Source organism: Idiotropiscis lumnitzeri, chromosome 16 (genome assembly GCF_059441095.1).
Source record: "Idiotropiscis lumnitzeri isolate Australia: NSW breed Sydney's pygmy pipehorse chromosome 16, RoL_Ilum_1.0, whole genome shotgun sequence".
Classification (NCBI taxonomy): domain Eukaryota; kingdom Metazoa; phylum Chordata; class Actinopteri; order Syngnathiformes; family Syngnathidae; genus Idiotropiscis; species Idiotropiscis lumnitzeri.
The window spans coordinates 4,566,517-4,589,383 of NC_142406.1; the positions used below are offsets into that span (position 1 = coordinate 4,566,517).

Consider the following 22,867-nt stretch of genomic DNA (forward strand, 5'->3'; position numbering starts at 1 on the left):
ACGGTTTAATTCGATAAATGTAAAAAAAAAAAAATCCAATCAAGATATATTTATGATATTTCTACAAAAAATGAATAAAATTTAGAATCTTTAAATATCATGGCTCATATTTGGGGTGAACGACTTTAAAGCGGGTACGACGTGTGATGCTAACTTTTCTCACAATGATCACAATGCATGCCAGAGGAAATTGAATTTAAGAGCGATGTTTATCAATGTTTGATGTACTCGATACTACCTTTTTCTTGCTGTTAGTTTGCTTTTGTCAATCTGTTTCTTTTCTAGTCTACTGATTCGCTATAGCACCGGTGTCAAACTCAAGGCCCGGGGTAAATATCTGGCCCGGGACCTCATTTTTTGTGGCCCGCCAAGAGCAAATTACGTGCGTTAACTTCCTGTTTCTAGCACATTTTTTTCACTTTTAACAATATTGAGAAGTGAGGTACTGCCGTTTATTTGTTGCAAATCCTCTCCCTATTAAAATAAATTGAAAAATTGTTGAACAATTACTGAATGGCTTCTGATTTCAAAACTGGCTTTCCATCAATTTGTTCTGTATATGTGATAACGTAAGTTGATCAGACATTTATATGGGTTCACAGTCATGATGGCCCAATGAGGGAAACCATAACTACAATATGCAAAATGGCCAAAGTTAATTTGCATATTAATTCTGGCTCAATCATTCAAGTTATATCAAAGATAATTATTCATATTTGGAGAAATTTACATATATTTTATAAAACCCTGACTGTGGATAGTATGATAAACAATATTCTGTTAACGCGGTCTTTTTGCCACTTTCATTGTGTTGTGTTCCAGTTTTACAATATGTATACTCCAGTGTTCATACGACATCAAAATATTATTATTTTAACAAACGTGTACTTTAAAATCGACATTATGTGTATGATTAAGTAATATACGTATAATTGTATCAGTCATAATTAATTCTTAATTAATGGTTAAGATCATTTTCATAAAACATCTGGCATTTAAACAGGGGTGTGTAGACTTTTATATCCTCTGCATAAGTATTAGATACACTTGCTGTTGACTTTTTGGCTCAAAAAAAGAGTCTGTGTGCTTCCTGGAAGTTAGGCGTACCGTTTGGGAACATGTGACCCCTGAAACCTTTCCCAGTGCACAGAGCAAGAGGTTCACCGAGGTTCAACCTGACATGCCACTAAACTTCACAGGAGTTTTTTTGGAGCGGGGAAATTATGGATTTGCCAAATCCGAACACTCACATGGATGAGGTCTATATTCCCTTGACCAAACTTTACAACGCAAATGCACAATGAAAACACTTGTTACTGTGAAAGGGTGAAGAGAGGTATTTCCAATTTTAAGATGTTGATAGTTTGGCACTAGAATGACTTTTTTTTCAGGGGGTTTCCTTATTAGAAAAATAGTTTTGACCACCAAGCAAACCACAAGTCTACTAGCATTCTGGATTATGTTTGACCACTACAGCTAAACAGTATATTTACAAAAAAAGTCATTCTGAAGTAAATCTGGCAACTCAGGTCAAATCCAGAATGAATCTTGCTCAAATTTAAAAGGTTATGTTTGTGGCAATCAAAAATCCTTTTACCTTTTAAAATACTTTTGCTTTTGTACCAGTTTCAGCACAACTAGACAAATAACAGCACGAAAGAGCTTTCTGATTGGAAAGGATGTTTTCACTCTAGTACTGACGGACATCAACAGAAGAAGGCACAGGCATTAGGTTATTTTTAACTACGATGCATTAACTAGATCTTTATCTAACTGGTACATGACAAACAAAAAATTGCAGCCGCCATTTCACTGATTGTTTCAATCTGCCTTTTGGCTGACATTTGTGGATATCAAACATTATTATAAATTACAAATATGAATGCCTAAAACTGTTATCGGCACATTTATCATTGTATCGTATTTCCACATTTCTCTGTAAAACTAAATGTATTTTTTTTTTCTCCGATGAGGTGAGGTTACCAAAACACTCTATCCGTCTGCTCCTGGTTTGGCCCCGCTTTCAAATTTTTAGAATGCATTGTGGCCCACCAATCAAAGAGTTTGCCCACCCCTGATATAGACCATGATACTTTGCGCCGCTGAGGAACATGTAACAATAAAATAACCTGCCAAGCCTTGTTGTCACTGTTATTATTATTCATATGTTATTTTCCCCTGAATATTAAGAGATTTTTAATTTCAATATCGTGAGCTTTTTTTATATTGCCAACCTCGCTGTAATATCTGGATAATAACTATCGGGAGGTTCATATTGTGATATCGAATCGTGACGTTTGGATATTGTTACATCCCTAGTGGTCATACCATTTATAGTTATGTTAATTTATAGTTTAACATAATGGTTAAATGTCGATAGACCACTGTCATTACTGCTAATCACTATAGCACTATCTTTGCTAAAACTTTTATTACTGTACTAATCCCTCGAGTCTTTCTCTCTGTCTCTCTCTCTCTGCCCACTGACCTTCTCCAGGTTCTCCATCTGAGCCAAACAGATGGCGGCCTCAAACTTAGGCATTTCCCCAGTCACCAAAATGCTTGCTTGGTTTTCTTCGCGTGAGAGGCGGGGCTCCTCGAATTACTCACTAGACCTCCTCCATAAGGAAAGAGCCTTGGGGTAAATTTTGTTTTGAATTGGCGCTGTATGAGTAAACACTAGAGCTGATAAAACATGACTTTTGGCCCTAGGTACCGTGTGCAAAACAAATAGATTATCTTTAAAAATTCAAGTTTGCTTTAATGTTGTGCAAATTTTAAAGACTCGTGGGGACAGATAAATCGCAGAGACAAGACATGGACATGTTCTTGTTAGACAAAAGCCACATCACCAATTTTGGGTTAGATATTGCATACATAATACCCAGCCTTCCATGTTCTATTCGGGTCGTGGGTGAGCTTTCACAGCTCGCTTTGGTTGAGTGGCAGGAAACAACATGGCCCAGTTCCGAGTCAATCGCAGGATACATAAAGTTCAGTACAAACAACAAATATGCAATGCAACAGTTGACTGTCATTTAAAAGCTCACACGTTTGCTTTCCAACATATTTATCAGTTTTTAAGTTACACAAACGTGTGTCAACTTGGACCTTCCTCTGATCTAATAAAGAGCTACCCTTCATGATAAATGAAGCAGACAAAATCAGCTGTCGTTGATTTGTATTTGACTTTATTCCAAACAAACGATATGAAATAAACACATAAATATTTTCAAACGCTTCTTTCCAGGCAACGCTATTCATTTCATTACGATTCTGTCGCAGTCCTTTTAAAAATTAGAAATAGGACGATTCAAAGTGCATAGAGACACACCACCTGTGAAGAACATGCAACAGTCTTTTTGGGTAGAGGTAACGCCTCGAATGGCAGCCTTTATCTGAGGACAGATGCTCAAAAAGTGGACCGAGGGATGTCCCTGCAGAACCAAAATGAATTCATTAAAAGCATTACACAAGACACATCCACAGGTGGGTCTGTGCCGGCGATAAAGACAGCATCTGCCAGGTAATAATTTTCACACTGTCAAGACAGTTGATCACTTTTAAGACGGCAAGTCAGACGTCACGGTTAAAAAAATGATCGTAAATCGGTGGATGACTCTGGAATCCATAAAATATTAAACAATTGTGGAATTGTAATTTCGTCCTCACAAAAGGCAGCAGTCACGATTGCTTTTAACTTCAACTTTAGCTTGCCGCGCTAAGCTGCGATAATCATGAGTCCTGATTTTTTTTTTTTTAAATTACTGTCAAATGAACTGTGCGAGATGTATAGTGTCATTCTTAAAATCAGCATTTTTTTGTAAGAAAAGACTACAAATTAAAAGGTTTTGGCAGCAAAGAATGTTAGCTGGAACGCTAACAAATGACCATGCTAACGAGGCAGCAAAATAACGAGTTGATGTGAACTGTGCAAGATTTGAATGGTCAATCGTAATCATACCATACGAACAATAGTTTCCTCTAGTAATTTGTTCGTAGTAGTACACCAGTAATACCAACACTCCTCATCAGAAGCACAAGACCAGTTTGTGTTTTTTGTGCGAAAGTACACGATGTTCAAGATCCTGCTCTCGGCACAATGGCGGTCATAATATTTGGAGTTTCTTATCATGTCATATTGTGCATCTTGTACTCCGTCTTCATCATGTAAACGTCTAAAACACGCAATTTATGCGCAACAATGTGAACATCATTTCCTGTATAGTCACAAAATATGCATTTGATTGAAAAACTATACAATGTGTCCCTAACTGTGTTCTACCAAAAAGAGCTTTGGCATAGACAAAATATATAAATTGATTGTTGGCAGCATGAGATTGGCGGTGCATTCGCCATCTTAAACATTTTAACTTGATGTACTAAAAAAGTTCTGTAATACTGTACTTCCATCTGCTGGATTGTCCTTATTTTTGACAGGTTGGTAGCATCCACAGGGCAATATTGATCAGATTGTCCTCTATTAGCGCCAAATGCTAACTGACCTGGACAAACCAATAACAGATTAGACCAAATGGAAAAAAAAAATCATTTGCGTTTGAACGCAGCTCATAATAGTTCTCATACATGCCACATTTTTATATTTCTAGAGCGTACATCATCTCCTCTTCTTTTTCTTTTGTTGTCGCAGCATTTTCCGCCTCTTGGTGATCATCGCATGCAGTTTCTCGAGGCCCTCCGGCAGGCCCTCGCCAATTATCGCACAAGCCGGCTGCAGGTGCCAAGGCGTGGCCGCGCTAAGCTCACCGAGGGCCAACAAGTTCTCCATCTCAGTCATGCTCAGTGAGTTCCTCAAGTCCTGTTTATTGGCCACCACCAGCACGGGAACACCTTGGTTCTCCGCCAGCCGGGTGATCTTGTGCAGTTCTGTCTTAGCCTCCTCGATGCGCTCGGCGTCCACAGAGTCCACTACGAACACGATGCCATCAGCGCAGCGGGTGTACGAACGCCACAGCGGTCGCAGCTTTTCTTGACCTCCTACATCCCAGAAGTGGAAGGACGCAGTCCGCCGGCTATCTCCGAGTGACAATTTTATCTTCTCCGTGTTGAAACCCTTTGTCGGGACGGTGTTCACAAACTCGTTGAATCGCAGCCGATAGAGCACTGTGGTCTTGCCAGCACAATCCAATCCAAGAATGACAATGTGTAGAGGCTGAAAAGACAGGAGGCAAGTGAAGTCTGATAATCCATTCCCCATCTTGGTATCTGGAGCAGGAGGTCACTTAATATTCAACAGGCTGCTTTTATTCTGCAGCAGCGGGAGCCTGCGGGGGTCAAGATGGTATGCATAATGAGTCAAAGCATACAAACACCAAGCACTCAAGTGATTTAGAAAAAACAGAAAACGCTCAACAGGTGCATCTGCATGGACTACACATCCTCACATTATCCTGGCAGAGAGATGAATGGGATATAAAACAGCAGGGTGGATTGCAGCCCATTTGCACATGTAGTCAAAGCGGTATTTGATACGCTAATTTCTATACAGAGAGTTAAAGCAAAAACAAAGGCTTTGGATTTATCTCGAAAGCCAAGGTCTATAATGTTGGGAGAGAATGCAGTGCAAAATAAAGCACTAACTTTCACATAACGTGTTGCTCAGCAACAGACATCTCTAAAAATGTACAACTTGTCAGGAGGCACACTAAGCATTAAAATACATAATTTAAAATCTATCAAATATAACCCGAACGACTTCAAGTCTTCTTTAAATTCTCAAATGATTTTGGTGCATTTGCACGAAAAAAAAACAGAAACAAACCAAAAAACCGAGCATTGTTTCCAATTTTCCACATGTTTTTTTTGTTGTTTTTTTTCCTCAAAAGAACTTAAAAAACACACACACAAACGCACACACACATTTACTGGGGGTTGATGGCAGCTCAATTATAACAAAATGCATACACGACGGGTACTGATTTATTTATTCCTAAAAAAAATACCCAAATAAATTAGACTTATTAGAGTTTTAGGTACAGAGCGGTGTATTTTTTTTCGCCTTCCCCCCAACCCCACAAGTTGGTAGTAAAAGTTGCTTTATAAAGCTCTGTCAAAAGCTGCGCTACATCATAACTAAAAAAAAACAACGCTGTATATTCACCGACAGTAGACTGAGAACAATGTTAAATGTGATCTCATTTATAACCTCCTTTTGACGGCAGATGCCATCAAAATGATTCTAAAATTGCATAATTGGAGAAAAAAACTTACACTGACAGTGGTGTTTAGGCCATTATTAATTGGTCGCTGGTGCTCAGGAGTCATACATGTAATTCCCTGTCCGCGCATCTTCGCTCTGATGTCTCCAGAGGAAAATCGAGCCTACCAACCGTCGCCAGAAACGTCAAGACTCTTGAATCAACATGACCGTTTCCGAGAAAGCCTTTCAAAGTAAACTGCGGTGAAACCGTGACTTGTCATGTATATGTGGGAAAATGATAAGGTATTGTTTTATATTTACGTCGAATCTACAGTATATTACGTCGATTTGAAATCTAAATATTTAATTTGATTGACTACTATGCGGTAAATATACGCAGTGTCCTTTTATTATGGTAAGCACAGTTTCGTTACCGCTGCAATAGACAAGCAAACATTAAAAACGTTACTGTATATGAAAACACCATTTAGAACATAAAATAAAGAAAAAGGTTCTAGAGTAAGAAGTGACCTGAATCATTGCATTGAACCATATGCCCGTGAATAGAAAATGTATTAATTTTTTGATCTGAGAATAATTCTGCCCACCAAACATTCAGTGGCCTCAATTGAACCGCGATTCATATTTCATATTCTTAAATTGGTTCTCAAAAATAATTGTAAAAGTGGGGGAAAACTATATCAACTACTATAGAAGCGTAATGATTTTTTCTTTCTTGCTCCAGTTTTACCTATAGAGTACTTTATCCATAATAACTGAACAATGCATTAACATTTAATTGAAATGTTTAAATGATTTAAACATACAAGTCTAATAAGAAGTTATTTTTTGTTGAAATTAAAAACATATAATTTAATGATGAAATAACTTGGACTAATTATTTGATCATAATATAACAGCATGGGCGGGATGAATTTAAAGGTCTTGGTTTAATCTCGTATTCGGTACTGGACAATAAAATGACATTAAAAGACCATTGGAAAATTGATCATATAAACACATTTTAGGCCAAAAACACCGGCAAATTTCAGTTATGACGAGGAAATCAAATACTGTTTAAATAGGGGATAAATTGAATCTTTGGGATTTTCGCATAGTGGTGCTGGCCTCGTGTGGTCGTTACAGGGAAGCATCAGAATGTCTGCTTATCTAATAGCCAAACAGTTTTACCACATTATTTTGAAGAGGCAACTGCTGGATGTTTACTCTCAAATCCGGAATGTGGCAAATGGACAGATGTTAAACCAAATAAACAAAATACAAATTCTGAGGGAAAACTAAACAGACTTGCATTGAGATGCGAGAGAAGGAGAATGTGGCAACGTTGATACAAAAATACAATTAACAAATCCATCCCTTTTCCGTACCACTTATTCGAGGATGTAGCTCACCTCTCTCCCAAAGTCACTTAGTAACAAAACACAAGAAGTACTTGTAATGAAACAACATATCCAAACAAAAACATTAAGTAGCTGAAATATAATTTACTACTTTCACTCAAAAGATTGGTTTATACACATTGACAAAATTGTTGGTACCCTTGTGTTAATGAAAGAAATATACACTGTGGTCACAGAAATAATTGACTCGGACAATATAATATTTAAAAGAAAAAAAAACATTGATTTTGAATTGGGTTCAAAATAATTAATTCATGGGCATTTATTCGGTTGAGGAAAAAATTCCAACATGAAGAAAGTATTTTATTTTCAGTATGTGAGCGTATGCTTCTGCAAAAAGCCAGCAAGCAGCAACAATTTATTTGTTTACATGTTTTTATTGAACTTAAATTCTTTACTCGAACAACGACACAATCACAAAACAAACATTAAAAGCAATTTTGCACAATGTTTTTTTTTTAAATTTATGTTAGGATTAAAAAAAAGTGCTTTTCAAATCAGTCTCTGTACAATCAAAGCTGGTCTTTTCCAAATATTTTTTATGACAGCGTTGAAGAGAAAATCTCAAGTGTTTCTGCTTTTTCGTGTAGATAGTACATTATTGAAAATGTAAGACAAAAAAATAAATTGTGAAATGGTTTTGAGATGAGATAAATGAGATGAGCTGGTGATGCATCAGTGGTTATCGGGGTCATTGCTTTCATTTACCAATAGACAACAAAAAACAATCTTTACAGAAAAAAAAACAAACAGTTAATCCATATTAATCTCCAGAATGTTAATGTCTCCCTGCAAGCAACTTTTTTATTTACTGCAATCACTTGAGAAAAAAGAACCCACTGAAAAAAGACCACGACAATGAACCCAATTACGCATCATTAGTACCAAAATACTAGCACTGCATTATGCATATACCATAGTAGTGTACACAAAGTACAAAGTCCAGTGATAAAAGTGCAAATAAACACGATCATTTTTGTATTATTATTCCCAGAATGTAATGGCATCTGCATTCTCTAATTATCCGACAAAAGTTTGCTCCCAACAGTGTGCACAAAAAAGGAATGAGCTTGAGAGAACGTGATGCTGAGTGTGCAATTCCGAAATACTTAAAGTGCATTAGTGGTCGGTACATTTAAGCTTCATCAGGTTCTCATTTGGATCTTTATCAACCGTTTTTCTCCTTCTCTGTCCATGTACTCTCTAGACCGCTTGTGCTCAATAGCCAGTTGACGTGTGGGAAAAACCACACAGGAAGGCCTGAGTTTAGATTTAAACGCAGCACCACTCTGCCAGCAGGCATAACATAAATCCTAAATAATGGCGAATGAATGACACAAAGAACCAAGAAATCATATTGGTGCATAAATATGGCGGCATGTTTTTTTCTGTTGCTAAAATGGATTTATAACAAATCTTTTGAAGCAGGAAACAAACGACATATCCGTAGCACAAAATTCGGATTTCTTTTTCAGGAAAAAAATAATAAAAATGTCATTAGTTAAGCAACACGGAGTATTCATAAGAATGGATTAGGAGAGTACAAATGTGAATCTCAATAAGTGTAATAAACATTTAGTGACAATTAAGATGTTGTGAGATCTATAACATCACCATTACGTACTCTATGATTCCTTATGAATAACACTTTTTTTTTTTTTTTTTTTAAATCATCCAAAACCGCCCTAGGGTATTATACAAATATTGCTGGTTTTCGAACGAATCCATATCCTATTCCGCTTGTCCTCATCAGAGCTGCGTGTGAGCTCCAGGCTTTCCCAGCTAACTTTAGACAAGAGGCTGACCCTGGACCAAAGTTATCGAAAACCAATTCTGGACACTATAACACAGGTGGCAAACTATGGTCACAATCCTGCAGGTTTTAGATGTCTCCCTCCTCCAACTCAGCTCATTCAGAAGATCAGCTCACCAGCAAACTCAGCAGGAGCACGATGACAATCCTGATCATTTGAATCAGGAGTGTTGGAGGAAGCAAGCATCTAAAATATGAATGAAAGCGATTTTCGAAGCCCGAGTTGGACACCTGTGCACTAAAAACGCATTGCTCTGTTATTGGTTAAATCCGCGTCCCATGGTTTATGGACAACTTATCAGTCAAGGTCGCCATTCCTACCACTGACTTGCCTTGATCTGTTTTTTTTGGCATCTTCTCAGTGGATTTTGGCGATTGGGTTTACTGGCACTTCCACTCCAGAATTTGGGAAATTGCCAATTACATTGCAGTGCATTGCAGAGTAATGCCACATCACAGTCCAGACTTTGTTTTCGACATCTTATCCCAATGTTAGTAGCCAGCCGATCGCTGCACTCACATTAACAAACAGCTATTCGCACTCACACACGCACCTGAAGACAATTTACAGTCTGCCGTGGACCTAACATGCGAGGTTTGGCATGCTGGAGTACGTAGAGAAAGTCAACGTGAGTATGGGGAGAATATATCAAATCCAGACATGAGGGCCCGGGCCAGGAGTTAAACCAAGAACTGCTCAACTGTGAAGCACACATGCTAAGCACTCTGCCATATTAATTATTTGACTTGCTACAAGCCTTCTATGCACCTTAACGGTAGTTTTCTTCACATGTTCGCAAGAAACATTACAATTTGAAGAGCTTTGATCCAATCTGAATTTTCTTTTGTTTAAATCATACACAAACTACGTGATACTTAATCAGAGAGGGTTGGAAGAAACGTGCACAACAGAGAACCAAGATAGACATCAAATGCTTTGACTGTTTGGTTGGCTTGGTTGGTTTGTTACTCGGGATGTGGGATGCTAAATGGCTTGTTCATTCCGCTGTTGGAAGTGGTGTTCCCTCCACAGTCGACATACTGGTACATCTCCTGTGACACTTGCTCAGCGTGGCTGAAGTATGTGGTGGTGACCGTCACTCTGTAGGGCACGTTGAGAATGAGAGCATGGTCTATGTAAAGCCACACTATTTGTAATGTAGAAATTCACAGTTAAAATATCCAAGACAACCTACTGCATCATGAAGACTATGTTGTGAACCTTGATGGATTGCAGAGTACAGTAGTCACTGTAATTTGAAACATAAGAGTCAAGTTAGTGCTACAGTAATTGATGTTATAAATCACTTGCGAAGGAATTACCCGATTTTCACAACCAAAAGACGCGCCGCAGTGTCATTTGTGGGTGCTATTTATGTATTTATCGCATACACTGGGCACGCCATGGGGCATGCTAGCTGGCGCATGCTAGCTGGCGCATACTAGCTTGCGCATGCTAGCTCTCATTTGGAGCGTTATGGTTGTGAATATGTGGTACATGTCAGACACTATGCATGGGCTGATTATCGGTTTGACGGTTTACCGATGTTTTAAAAAGGCAAGGGTTCAAATTACTGCTAAAACTGTTTCTTTTTAGGGGACTCCAAAGCAGGCAAAGACCCGCTACAATATTATCGTTTGCTTGAAGAAATCACTTAGCAAGCCGACTGTTTGAAGAGGCCACTGGCAATTTTTTTCTCCCCTTCTCGGCAGAGCAGAGAAGGGAGTTGTGATCAGTTGCACACAGGAGGAGTTGAACATACACCTTTTTGCTATGTTTAATGGATGCATGGAATAATGTGCATTTTCCTATAAAAAAAAAACAAAAACAAAGAAAAAACATACCAGCGGGTACTAGTTATCCCCCTTTCTTTCTTTCAAAATGGTACATGTTTCTCAATGTACCAAATAGTCTAGATTTTGTTTAAAAATAAAATAGATTGTGTTCAATGGGGGAAAAGGGCGATTTTTATTTCCCCAAATATTTAAAAAAAAAATGCCGGAATTTTAATACCATGACATATTTGATTGTGGTTATCATACCGTTAGAATCTAATCATGACCCATGCCTTGAGCACATGGCCATTTCCTGCTGGCAGAATAAATCAGTAACGCTATTTTGGTCAAGCTTCATGATATAGCGACTGGGAGGAGTTTCCCACAGGGTGTCACAAAGGCACACTTTAAAAGCTTTCAGCAAAGTGTTAAAACTGAATTGCCCCTTGTGGGAATAAAATGTGCAATAATAAGAACAATAATAATTAAATATGCAAATAAACACTTACTACATGTAGCTCATCTCATCTGCTATGACGGTGGGGACCATATAGTCAATCTGAGAAGTGACGTAATAAAGGTGGGTCAGATTTTTCACACATTGGTATTTCGTATGTTTCATCACGTGTAATACCTGTTTCATGTCAAGAGGGCCAATGGCAGTAGTGTTAATAATACGAGATTTCCCAATCACTGTGTTGACGAACTCCACCTGAGCTGTAATGTTGGCCACCTCGACAGAGTAGTAGTTGTTGTTGTTGATGTTGAGAGTGTTCTAAACCGGTGGACACACAAACCGTATCATCATTTACATAATCATTTGCGGAGTCATCCATCCAGCCGCTTCTCCTCACTAGGGTCGCGGGGGCCACTGGAGCCTAACCCAGCTATCTTCGGGCAGTAGGCGGGGGACACCCTGAATTGGTTGCCAGCCAACCGCAGGGCACACAGAGACAAACAACCATCCGCGCTCACACTCATTCCTAGGAGCAATTTAGAGTGTTCAATCGGACTACCATGCATGTTTTTGGAATGTGGGAGGAAACCAGAGTACCCGGAGGAAACCCACGCAAGCACGGGGAGAACATGCAAACTCCACACAGGATGGCCGGAGCCGGGATCGAACCCACGCCCGATGCTGTCTCTCACTGTGAGGCCATCGTGCTAACCAGTCGGACACCGTGCCGCCCATTTGCGGAGTCAATGTTTTCAAAATGAATTTAATTAATTTTTTCCCCGAAAATTTTTCATCAACACCCCATAATGGTTACTCATGTAGAGGCACATGAGAGGCAAAGCGATCATGACCAAAATGTTCAGCTTGGAAGCACATACCTCGGGTCAAAAGCTTTCAAAATGTGGCTGAATAAATGCATTAGCGACATATACACTCAATGCGCAATGTTCAAGATGACAATTCTATGATTGCTTTCTACTTGCATCATCAAGGAAACGACAAATGTATTGGACTCATGTTTTCTGTCGCTCCACAAGTTGGATTTTTGAAAAAAAAGTTGCCAGAGGCATTAAAAGATGGAAAATATCGCTGACTAGGCCATGCCCCTTAAAAGCAAACACCTCAGGCACATCCTTGTGACTTGTTTGTCTCAGCCACTAATCATACTTTATAAAACCAGTTATGTTTATTCATTACAGTGTTATTTTTATTAATCAAATACAAGTAGAAAAATAAATATGCGTTTGTTTATGGGAGGACGTAAATTGTTTACAAACTCATAAACAAATTTCGACCAAATAAAAAAACTAGCTTCCTTCCTTACTTACTGTGATATTCAGATAGACACTGTGCTTCTCTTTGTCGTAGCTAACGTAAACTGACTTCACCCCGACGTAGGTCACGTCGATGGATCGAGGGAAGAGGAAAAAAACAGCCAGACTGGATATCAGAAGGCAGAGAACAATCGATGCTGAGACGTACAACTTCCTGTGGAGGACACGAGACAACTTCATGAGTCTCCAACTAAAACATTAATATGATACACTTGCAAATTGAGAATTTACCAGGATGCATATAACTGAAACAAATGAGCAAAATGCATTGATTTTTAATTCTTTTGTGAATAGATGCTGCAGCGATGACCACATTGCCAACAATGCCCTTGTACACGCATTCAGCTGCTGTACAAACAGAGACAAATATACGTACGTTCTTCTAGGGCGAAGCCTTTGGTCACTGTATGGAATCAATGCCACTAGTTGATTTTCCTGTCCTGTTGAAAGAATAATGACCAGTGATGGCAAATCAATGAGAATTTCCAGTGCACCGGACACTTATGGTCTACAAAACTGAGCAAGTCGCCTGTCTGCTCTGGCCTCTCTCCCTGCCGCGGCCGGTAAAAACGAACAACATTGCCTGGTTCCTCCTGGCCATTCAGCCACCTTTTTATTTCGGCCGTTACCTTTAGTAAGTTATTTCAGTAAGCTTTCCCAAAAGGCGTCAGGGCATTTAAACCTGACAAATAATGAAAAAAAGTCCTCAAACACATTTTCAAGAATGGATTTACCTTGTTTTTTTTTTTTTTACAGATAGCGCAACACACCACATGCAAGGGTTACCTCTCGGGATCCTTCCAGTCCCCTGACATGTCGGACACGTCACGCTGTCTCGCCCGGTAAACTCCACATATGGAAATTGGGAAACATCGCCACCCTTGCCATCTTCTGTTGGACTGTCTTCAAGGTGAGAGGTGAGGCCATCCTGACCCTCATGATACACTGTTTGTTTCAGGAAATGGGAAAATGACTTCCCCATTGTCACACCTGGAAATGTAAAAGTGCATGATTGATTCCATTGTAGAATTGTATAAATAAAATATGCAAATAATTGAAATTATCTAGTTTCATAAAATAAATCTACTTTCTGCATTATAACTTTTTTTTTCAATTAAGATTGATGCATTATTCATTTAGAAGTTAAGGCAAATGTTAAAAAATACCTTGCGGAATACAGTTTTGCATTTTTGATTGTTTTATATTCATAGTCTAGATTTCAGGGAGGCGTTTTTTCAGGAATCCACACCGGGATTCACACCGGCTGGGAGTCGACTTTATCTTTAATCACGGGATTGTGACGATACAAGATAAAAAGGGGAGCAGATCAGGACGGGATTAACCGATTTAAAAAAAAAAAAGAAAAAGAAAAAACTTGATGTGCAGCCATTTTTAACGGAGCTGACCTCCAAAATGGGAGCGATACGGGAATGGGAGTCATTCAAGGAGCAGGATGGGAGTGGGATTTATTTATTTATTTTTACGATGGGCTGGGACTGGGATAAAAAGGGATTTTATTTTTCATTGGGATTGGTATGGGATGGGAGTGAGGCATTTTTTTTATTCTGACTTTGTGCTTATTTTCAAAGCAAAAAATATTTTTATGTTTCATTTGAGTAAAACATAAAAGACTTAAAAAACTACGAATTAAATGTTCAATTCAATGAATAAAAAGAAAAATCAGTTGTTACTTGAGAATGAGAATCATTTACACGTGTGCATGAGGGGGGGGTACTCATGGTATGACAATAAGGTTCACCCACAAATTTACTGTAATTCTGATTTCAGTACTACATTATTGATGGAAAAAGACATGTTCCAATTTCCGTACTAATTCAGATTGTGTCAACGCCATAGGAATTTGCACTCGTTGTACTTGTTTTATTGAACGATTTAGTCTTAGAGGTTCCCATTTCATTCGTAAATCTGCACAATATTTATCATACCCACTTAGGTTGGCTCTAAAATTACTCCAAGGTCCAAATTTCAATGCGGGTAAGTATAAATAAAAATCATTTTGTACAGAATGAGCTTAAGCGTCAGTCACGAGTCAAAATAAATCCCCTTACCTGGATGTTCGCGTTTGACTGGATTAGGTACCAATGGAAATGGAAATAACTGTTCTGTTAACAAAAATGCAAAATCAATTGTCAGACGCTGATTCTGATTCTATTAATGAACGTGTCAAAATTGCATTCTGCAACGTTGTGATGACTGAGGCTGAAACGCAAGCGAGTATCCTTAGCTGGACGTCAGGTAGCTAAAATGACCGCAAACCAGCCACTTTGATACAGAAAACGCCAAAAGTAAAAAATATATGTACACATTTATATCCAACCAATCCGTTTGACCAGAGATTTAGAAATATGTCAACAGCCATAATTTTCCATTAAGATGTCAGCTAACATAATAAAGCAAATACACGTAAATTGTGTTTTGTAAACAACTACCGAGAAAAATGATTCATTAAACATAATACAAATACATTTTTTTTTACAAAAATCGTAAATGTGCAAAATATTTTACCAGTATATGCGTCAGCGGACTCGTGAGTGGGTCCGTGTTTTGTTTACCAAACTAGAAACGGACATGCGCAGGGTGGCTCACTTTTCTTCTACGCCTGACGTTTTAAGTCAGTTGGCTAATAAATTATAGACGCCATCTAGTGGTGCGGAGTGCGACACAAGTCCCGTTCATTCTAACGATCACGATACAGTATTTCAAACACAAACAAACAAGCACCCACCCACTCCAAATAATATTTCAAACAGTATATTATTCATATAAATACGATAAATAATTGACTTAATGTCAAAGAAATTAGTTTGTCATATTATCAAGTTTCAAACTATGCTTACAGGTCAATTGAAGTTCAAGTGAACATTGTACCTGTTACATAGTGGTTAGGCGGAGTTACGGATTGTTGCCAATAGAGGGTGCTAGTGGTTTATATGTCAGAGTTAGGAAGGTCTGTGAACTCAGTAACAACAACCGTCAGTCAGACATCACATATGGCGACGAGGATGAAAGTCGTGGATACATGCCTGAGATGAGGGCGGAAAAAAACGTGTCTATGAAGTGACGGGACGACGGCAGCGGTGCGTGTTAGCAACGTAAGCGGCTAGTTTTTTTTTGCCTCGACGAGTGTCCGTAATACGTCCTGTGAACAAGACGATGGCTACTACAGTCGGCTCGGTGGCTCCTTTTGATGGCAACTCACAGTCATGGGAGGAGTACTGTGAGATTCTGGACCATTTCTTTGTAGCGAACGACATTGTTGAATGCTAACAAGAAACGGGCTGTGTTGCTGAGTAGTGTGGGCTCCCAGGCCTACACACTGATGAGGAACCTGCTCAGTCCGGCTAAACCTGGAGAACGGACTTACGAGGAGCTGGTGAGACTGTTGACGGATCATTTTCACCCCAAGCCGAGTGAAATAATGCAGAGGTGGAAGTTTAATTCCAGGAATAGAAAAATGGATGAAAGTGTGGGTGACTATGTTGCGGAGCTGAGGAGGCTCGCGCTGGACTGTAATTATGGGGAATCGCTGACCACGATGCTGAGGGACCGCTTAGTCTGTGGAATAAACAACGACAGGATACAGCGGAGGTTGTTGTCAGAGGATGCATTGACTTTTGACAAGGCACTCAAGTTTACACGGGCTATGGAGGCTGCAGACAGGGACGTTGTGGATTTGCATGGCATGAAGGAACATAGCAAATGGAGTCGCCCTTTGGAGTCAGTCAACAAGGTCGAGGAGGCCCGCTCGGAACCCCAGAGGGACACACGGTGTTATCGGTGTGGTGGAGACAACCACGTGGCAAGGGATTGCAGATTTGCCAGTGAGAAGTGCCACAACTGTGGTAAGGTGGGCCACATAAAAAGAGCGTGCAGAAGTAGGTCATTGGGGAAAGCAAAAGGTTTGCGTGAAAAATGGGGGCGACAGAAGAAAAGTAAAGCAGCTAATTTCATACAGGAAGAGGAGGGAAATAGTGAGAAGGAACAAGTTTTCACTATGTATCACTTTAAGGAGGATAACAGGACTATGTACAACATAAATGATTGTGAAGTGACAGTGATCCCTCGAGAAGAGCCAATTAAAAGAGAGCTAACAGTAAATGACAAAAAAGTAATTTTTGAAGTGGACACTGGATGTGGATACACCATAATGTCAAGTAGGACTTTTTACAAGCTGTTTGACAATCAGAGGCCAAAGCTAGCCAAGTGCTCGATAAAGCTCAGGACATATGGTGGCCATAAAGTGCCGGTGATAGGTGCAGTGAAAGTTGAACATGAAAGTACCATCAAGATGTTAGAGGTGGTCGTGGTTAGAGGTACTGGGGCGAGTCTAGTTGGACGGGGGTGGATCAAAGCCTTCAAGTTAGACTGGCTGGAGGAGGTCCACAGAGTAGAGGACAGCGAAACTCCTCTCCAAGAAATACTGTCTAAACATGAAGAAGTATTTAAAGATGAGCTAGGGATGCTGAAAGGCTTCACAGCTAAAATCCATGTACCTAGAAATGCCACACCCTGTTTTTACAAGCCAAGATCCGTTCCTTTTGCCATGAAAAGAAAAGTAGAACAGGAGTTAGAGAGGCTTTTACAGGAGAAAATCATTGAGCCAGTGAAGTTTTCTGAATGGGAAGCACCCATTGTACCAGTTCTCAAACCAGACTCACGAGCGAGAATTTGTGGAGACTATAAACTGACAGTAAACAAATGCTCAGCCATTGAACAGTACCCCATCCCCAGAATGGAAGACATGATAGCTTGTCTAACGGGAGGAGAGAAGTACTCTAAGTTAGACATGAGCCACGCATACCAACAGATTGTGCTGGATGAGGAATCAAGAAGATATGCAACAGTTAACACTCACAAGGGACTGTTTACATACACCAGATTACCTTTTGGCGTAAGTTCTAGTCCAGCCATTTTTCAGCGTACCATAGAAGGGGTCCTGCAAGGAATCGAAAAGGTTGCCGTATATTTGGATGACATTATTCTGACAGGAAAAGATGACAACGATCACCTGCACACATTGGATCCAGTTCTGAAGCGACTGAGAAGTGCAGGACTGCATTTGAAACGGAGCAAGTGCCAGTTTATGGAAAACGAGGTGACCTTTTTGGGACACAGAGTGGACAAGACAGGGCTGCATCCGCTACCAGCAAAGGTAAAGGCCATACAGGAGGCACCCCCACCCACTTCTGTGACAGAGCTCAAGGCGTACTTGGGACTGTTGAACTTCTACAATAAGTTCCTTCCAAACTTATCTACGTTGCTGGCACCCCTGCACAAACTATTAAGGACGGATGAATTGTGGTCTTGGGGCCCACAGCAAGAAAAGGCTTTCAAGCAATCAAAGGTATGTTTGCAGTCTAGCCGTGTGTTAGTACACTACGATGAAAAAAAAGAACTGCTATTGTCTTGTGATGCATCACCATATGGGGTGGGAGCGGTACTAGCTCACCGAATGAGTGATGGAGATGAGAAACCCATAGGCTTTGCTTCAAGAACACTGTCAGCGGCAGAAAAGAACTACTCCCAGCTTGATAAAGAGGGACTCGCAGTGATTTTTGGAGTACAGTATTTCCACAAGTATCTATATGGCCGAAAATCTGTGATTCATACAGACCACAAACCTCTCATAGGTTTATTCCATGAGATGAAAGCAGTACCACAGATGGCTTCACAAAGGATCATGAGATGGGCTGTTTTGTTGAGAGCTTACGAGTATGTTATCACATACAGAGCCGGTAAAGATCATGGTAATGCAGATGCGCTCAGTCGTCTGCCATTGCCGGAGACACCCAAAGATCCATCATCTGAGGAAGTGGTGTTAATGCTGGAGCAAGAACAGCTTCCACTGATCACACCAACTGCAGAAATGGACAACAAAAGACCCCATTCTTTCCAGAGTACGTGAGTACATTTTGAGAGGGTGGCCCAACAATCTAGATAAGGACTTTTTACCCTATAAACAAAGACAACTTGGGTTGAGTGTGCAAGGCGGATGTGTGATGTGGGGAGCCCGCATTGTGATACCAGAGAGGGGAAGAGCTTCCATGATGGAACAGTTACATCAGTCACATCCCGGGATGAGCCGTATGAAAGGACTGGCAAGAGGATATATGTGGTGGCCGCAAATGGACAATGATGTGGAAAATATGGTAAAATCATGCACCACATGCCAAGAACACAGAAAGGCACCTGCCTGTGGCCTGAGAAGCCATGGAGGAGACGAGACTTCACATTGATTATGCGGGTCCATTCATGGGAAAGATGTTTTTAGTTATTGTGGATGCGCATTCCAAGTGGCTTGACGTTTATCCAGTCAACTCAGCAACGTCAGCAGCAACAGTAAACAGTTTGAGAAACAGTTTCAGTACACATGGTATTCCAGAAATGATTGTGTCTGATAATGCCCAGTGTTTTGTGAGTGAGCAAACCAAGGAATTTATGGCACGAAATGGAATCACACGCGTCACTTCTGCGCCGTTCCATCCCTCATCTAACGGGTTGGCGGAAAGAGCTGTACAAACCTTTAAAGGACTTATGAAAAAAAGTGCCGGGGAAAATCTGGAGACAAAACTGAACAGAGTTTTGTTTAGTTACCGCATCACTCCACAGTCAACAACTGGACTGTCGCCTGCTGAGATGATGATGGGAAGGAAGTTGAGGTGTACACTTGATCTCATACACCCTGATATGAAGCAGAGAGTGGCAGCAAAACAGGCAAGTCAAAAAGCTTATCATGACAGACACGCCAAGGAACGCAGTCTTGTTGCTGGAGACACTGTCTACACCAAGAATTATGGGGCAGGCCCAAAATGGATACCGGGACTCATAGAGGAGTCCACGGGACCGGTGTCGTATACAGTGCTGCTGGGAAACGGGAAGATAATTCGGCGACATGTGGATCAACTGTTCGACAGAACCGGAGATGCGTCTGTTCGGCTACGGGACTCGACAAGGGAGGAGAGCTGTGTGTTGCCAGCGCCAATAACTTGTGCACGGAGAGAGGAGGAGAGTTCATCACAAGTGGAGAACGAGGTTGGGCCTCCGGTGCTGCTAGAGGAAGAGTGCAGTGAGGCCAGCAGTGCGCCAACACATGAGTTGCGGCGATCTCAACGAAACAAGAGACCTCCTGCCTATCTGACAGATTTTGTGATGTAAAATATGTGCCAAAGGAAAAAAAAAAAAAAAGAGGTGTGACTGTTATGTAGTTTACATTGGAGTGGCAGAGTTTTGGGCTGAGTAGTCTTTTGTTAGTAATGACATGGCTAAACATGCTTACACGTACGTATATTTTGAGTTTAACTGTTTATAGTATGTTTCAGATTTAAGAAGGGAGGGATGTTACATAGTGGTTAGGCGGAGTTACAGATTGTTGCCAATAGCGGGTGCTAGTGGTTTATATGTCAGAGTTAGGAAGGTCTGTGAACTCAGTAACAACAACCGTCAGTCAGACCTGTTGTATGATGTTAAGTGCTGCATTAAAGAGAGCCGTTGTGCGTGCATATCTTCATTGATATCTCAAGATATCACAGTACCTTTGTGATTCAGTGTTAACAGAAGTGCCTGCACCGACAGGAAGGGCGGGACAAAGACCAGGAACCTTCTCGAGGTGTCCCGCGAAGGGCTTCTTCATGGGGGAGCCCTGCGAATCCTGGTTACTACACTCAGACTCGCGTCCTGGGAGGCGCCCTTTTCCCTGATCGGAGCTGCACCGCCCGTCCTGCATCTCCGATCTCTTCTTCTTAGGGCGGGCGACATCGACTGTGCCGCCTGTCGAAGGGGGTTCCACAGGAGCTGCTCCGGCCTGTCCCGATATTCAATGGACATACAAGGCTTCGTCTGCAGAATCTGTTTGGGCTCTCTCCGCCTGCACGGGTGGCATGGGCTAGTCGTAGCGTCCCCACTTCATCTATAACTAACACCCCGTCATCTCTTGCCCCCAACTCTACGTCATCCATTCCTCCCGCTATTCCCACACGCGAGTCTAGCGCTTCTGAGGATAATCCTCAGGCGCCTCGAGTGATTTAACAACAACAACAATAACAACCGACAGGAAGACAGAAACCAGGTGCACATTCCAGACTGATAAAAAGTAGCAGAAGTGTCTGTGCTGCAAGACCACAAGTGAAGTTGTCCTCCCTTTTTCCAAGAGGAGTAGCAGCAGTGTGAGCCAAAAAGATATCTTGTAAAACAGAAACTGTTAGAATAAGCAGGAAAAGCGTGGGCGAGTGCGATATAGTCAAAGTTGATGTTTTCTATTCTGTATGAGTTGCATGTTCAAATTGCTTTGCTGTGACACAATAAAAACCGCACGGGAGCAGGAAGTGAAAGCTTTTCCCTCCTGGGCCTCCTCACACTGAGGACCTCAGGAGGACTGCTCCTCGCGAGTGACAAAGACAATCTTGGCTGGTTGATTCATTTTGTTCAGCTTGTTTTGATAGAAACATCCCTGACACCTCATCTATTACTGACCAGATCTGTTGCCTTTAAAAAAAAAACATTTGAAAGCACTATTTACTATTTATAAATTGGTTATCATTTCAATAGTTTCGTGTTGTTAGTACATTACAACATTTAATAGAAATAAAATCAATTTTCATCCTGACTATCTGTCTAATACAAACTGCAAGTCACTCTGACTAACTGTATAAGTAAACTATGGGGTTTTCCCCCCACGCACTCATGTTATATGATTCATCTAGAGTCATGTATAAAACATAACAAAAGTATTGTAAAGGCGTTGACTTTGGTATGTGTATGTTCTCACTACTTTTCACAATTAACAAGGCCTCTGTCTGAGCTGGCATGGCTGGACGAGACTGAATCTGCGTGCCCTCAGTACTGTCGACATCTAGAGTCTATACTAGAGTATATCTATTAAAGCTAAATTTGGTGACCTTTCTACTAGGTCTTAGCCCAAATCATAATACACTATATCCCCTATTTGTCCCATTACTCTATCTGACAAGGTGCGTCACTCGACAGAGGGATTGAACAGTTGGGTCTTTCAACGCATGAGCTTATTCTTTGGCCAAGGAATTGCATTCAATTAGCATTTCCAAAAACCATGACCGTGTCCCACGGTGAGCTTGAACCACCAACCTTTCAGCTAACAGCCGAACGCACTCACCGATTGCGCCACAGAGACATGTGCAGGGGATATTTACTGTTAAGATTTTACACATATAAGCCAAATCTTTGCCAAAGTATTGCCATGAAATGGCACTCAGAATCCTTTGAGTTGGTCCCAGGTGAACTTGAACCACTAACCCTTTAGTTCACAACCGAATGCGCAAACCAATAACAAATTTGAAAACCATAATTCTTGTGCGCATCCCTGGGTGGGATTGAATCCACCAACTTTTCAGTTAACAGCCGAACAGACTCACCGATTGCACCACAGAGACATGTACAATAGGATATCTATTCTTAAGATTTTACACATATAAGCCAATTCTTTGCCAAAGTCATTGCAGCAAAAGGGCACTCAGAAACCCTTGTCTTGGTCCCAGGTGAGCTTGAACCACCCAGGTGAGCTTGAACCACTTAACCTTCAGTTAACAACCGAATGCGCAAACCAATACCAAATTTGAAAACCAAAATCCTTGTGCGTGTCCCTGGATGGGTTCGAACCACCAACCTTTCAGTTAACAGCCGAACGCGCTCACCGATTGCGCCACAGAGACATGTCTACTGCTAAGATTTTACACATATTAACCAATTCTTTGCCAAAGGATTTGCCACAAAGAGCACTCAGAATCCCTTGACTTTGTCCCAGGTGAACTTGAACCACCAACCCTTCAGTTCACAAACGAATGAGCAAAGCTATATTAAATTTGAAAACTTAAGTCCACACGTGCGTCCCTGGGTGGGCTTGAACCACCAAAC

General features: G+C 40.7%; 2 protein-coding genes across 3 annotated transcripts; both read right to left on the reverse strand.

The window, feature by feature from the left end:
• Window positions 1-3,169: 3,169 nt before the first annotated feature.
• LOC148320963 (ADP-ribosylation factor-like protein 4A) lies at window positions 3,170-6,357 on the reverse strand. Of its 2 annotated transcripts, none has more exons than XM_088319489.1 (2): window positions 6,238-6,340; window positions 3,170-5,285 (listed from the first exon to the last, which is right to left on the reverse strand). In XM_088319489.1, exon 2 carries the CDS (start codon window positions 5,216-5,218, stop codon window positions 4,619-4,621), a length of 600 nt encoding a protein of 199 aa, XP_088175615.1. In that variant the 5' UTR covers window positions 5,219-5,285; window positions 6,238-6,340; the 3' UTR covers window positions 3,170-4,618. The 2 variants fall into 2 exon arrangements, with proteins under 2 accessions (XP_088175615.1, XP_088175614.1); XM_088319488.1 differs by having other exon boundaries at window positions 3,171-5,285; window positions 6,232-6,357.
• Window positions 6,358-9,181: 2,824 nt separating this feature from the next.
• Window positions 9,182-15,574, reverse strand: LOC148320964 (transmembrane protein 106B-like). Its single transcript, XM_088278537.1, has 9 exons — window positions 15,488-15,574; window positions 15,031-15,084; window positions 13,748-13,951; window positions 13,338-13,401; window positions 12,956-13,115; window positions 11,805-11,945; window positions 11,680-11,729; window positions 10,591-10,644; window positions 9,182-10,496 (listed from the first exon to the last, which is right to left on the reverse strand). The coding sequence occupies exons 3-9, from the start codon at window positions 13,941-13,943 to the stop codon at window positions 10,361-10,363; spliced, it is 801 nt and encodes a 266-aa protein (XP_088134663.1). The 5' UTR covers window positions 13,944-13,951; window positions 15,031-15,084; window positions 15,488-15,574; the 3' UTR covers window positions 9,182-10,360.
• Between the last annotated feature and the right edge of the window lie 7,293 nt (window positions 15,575-22,867).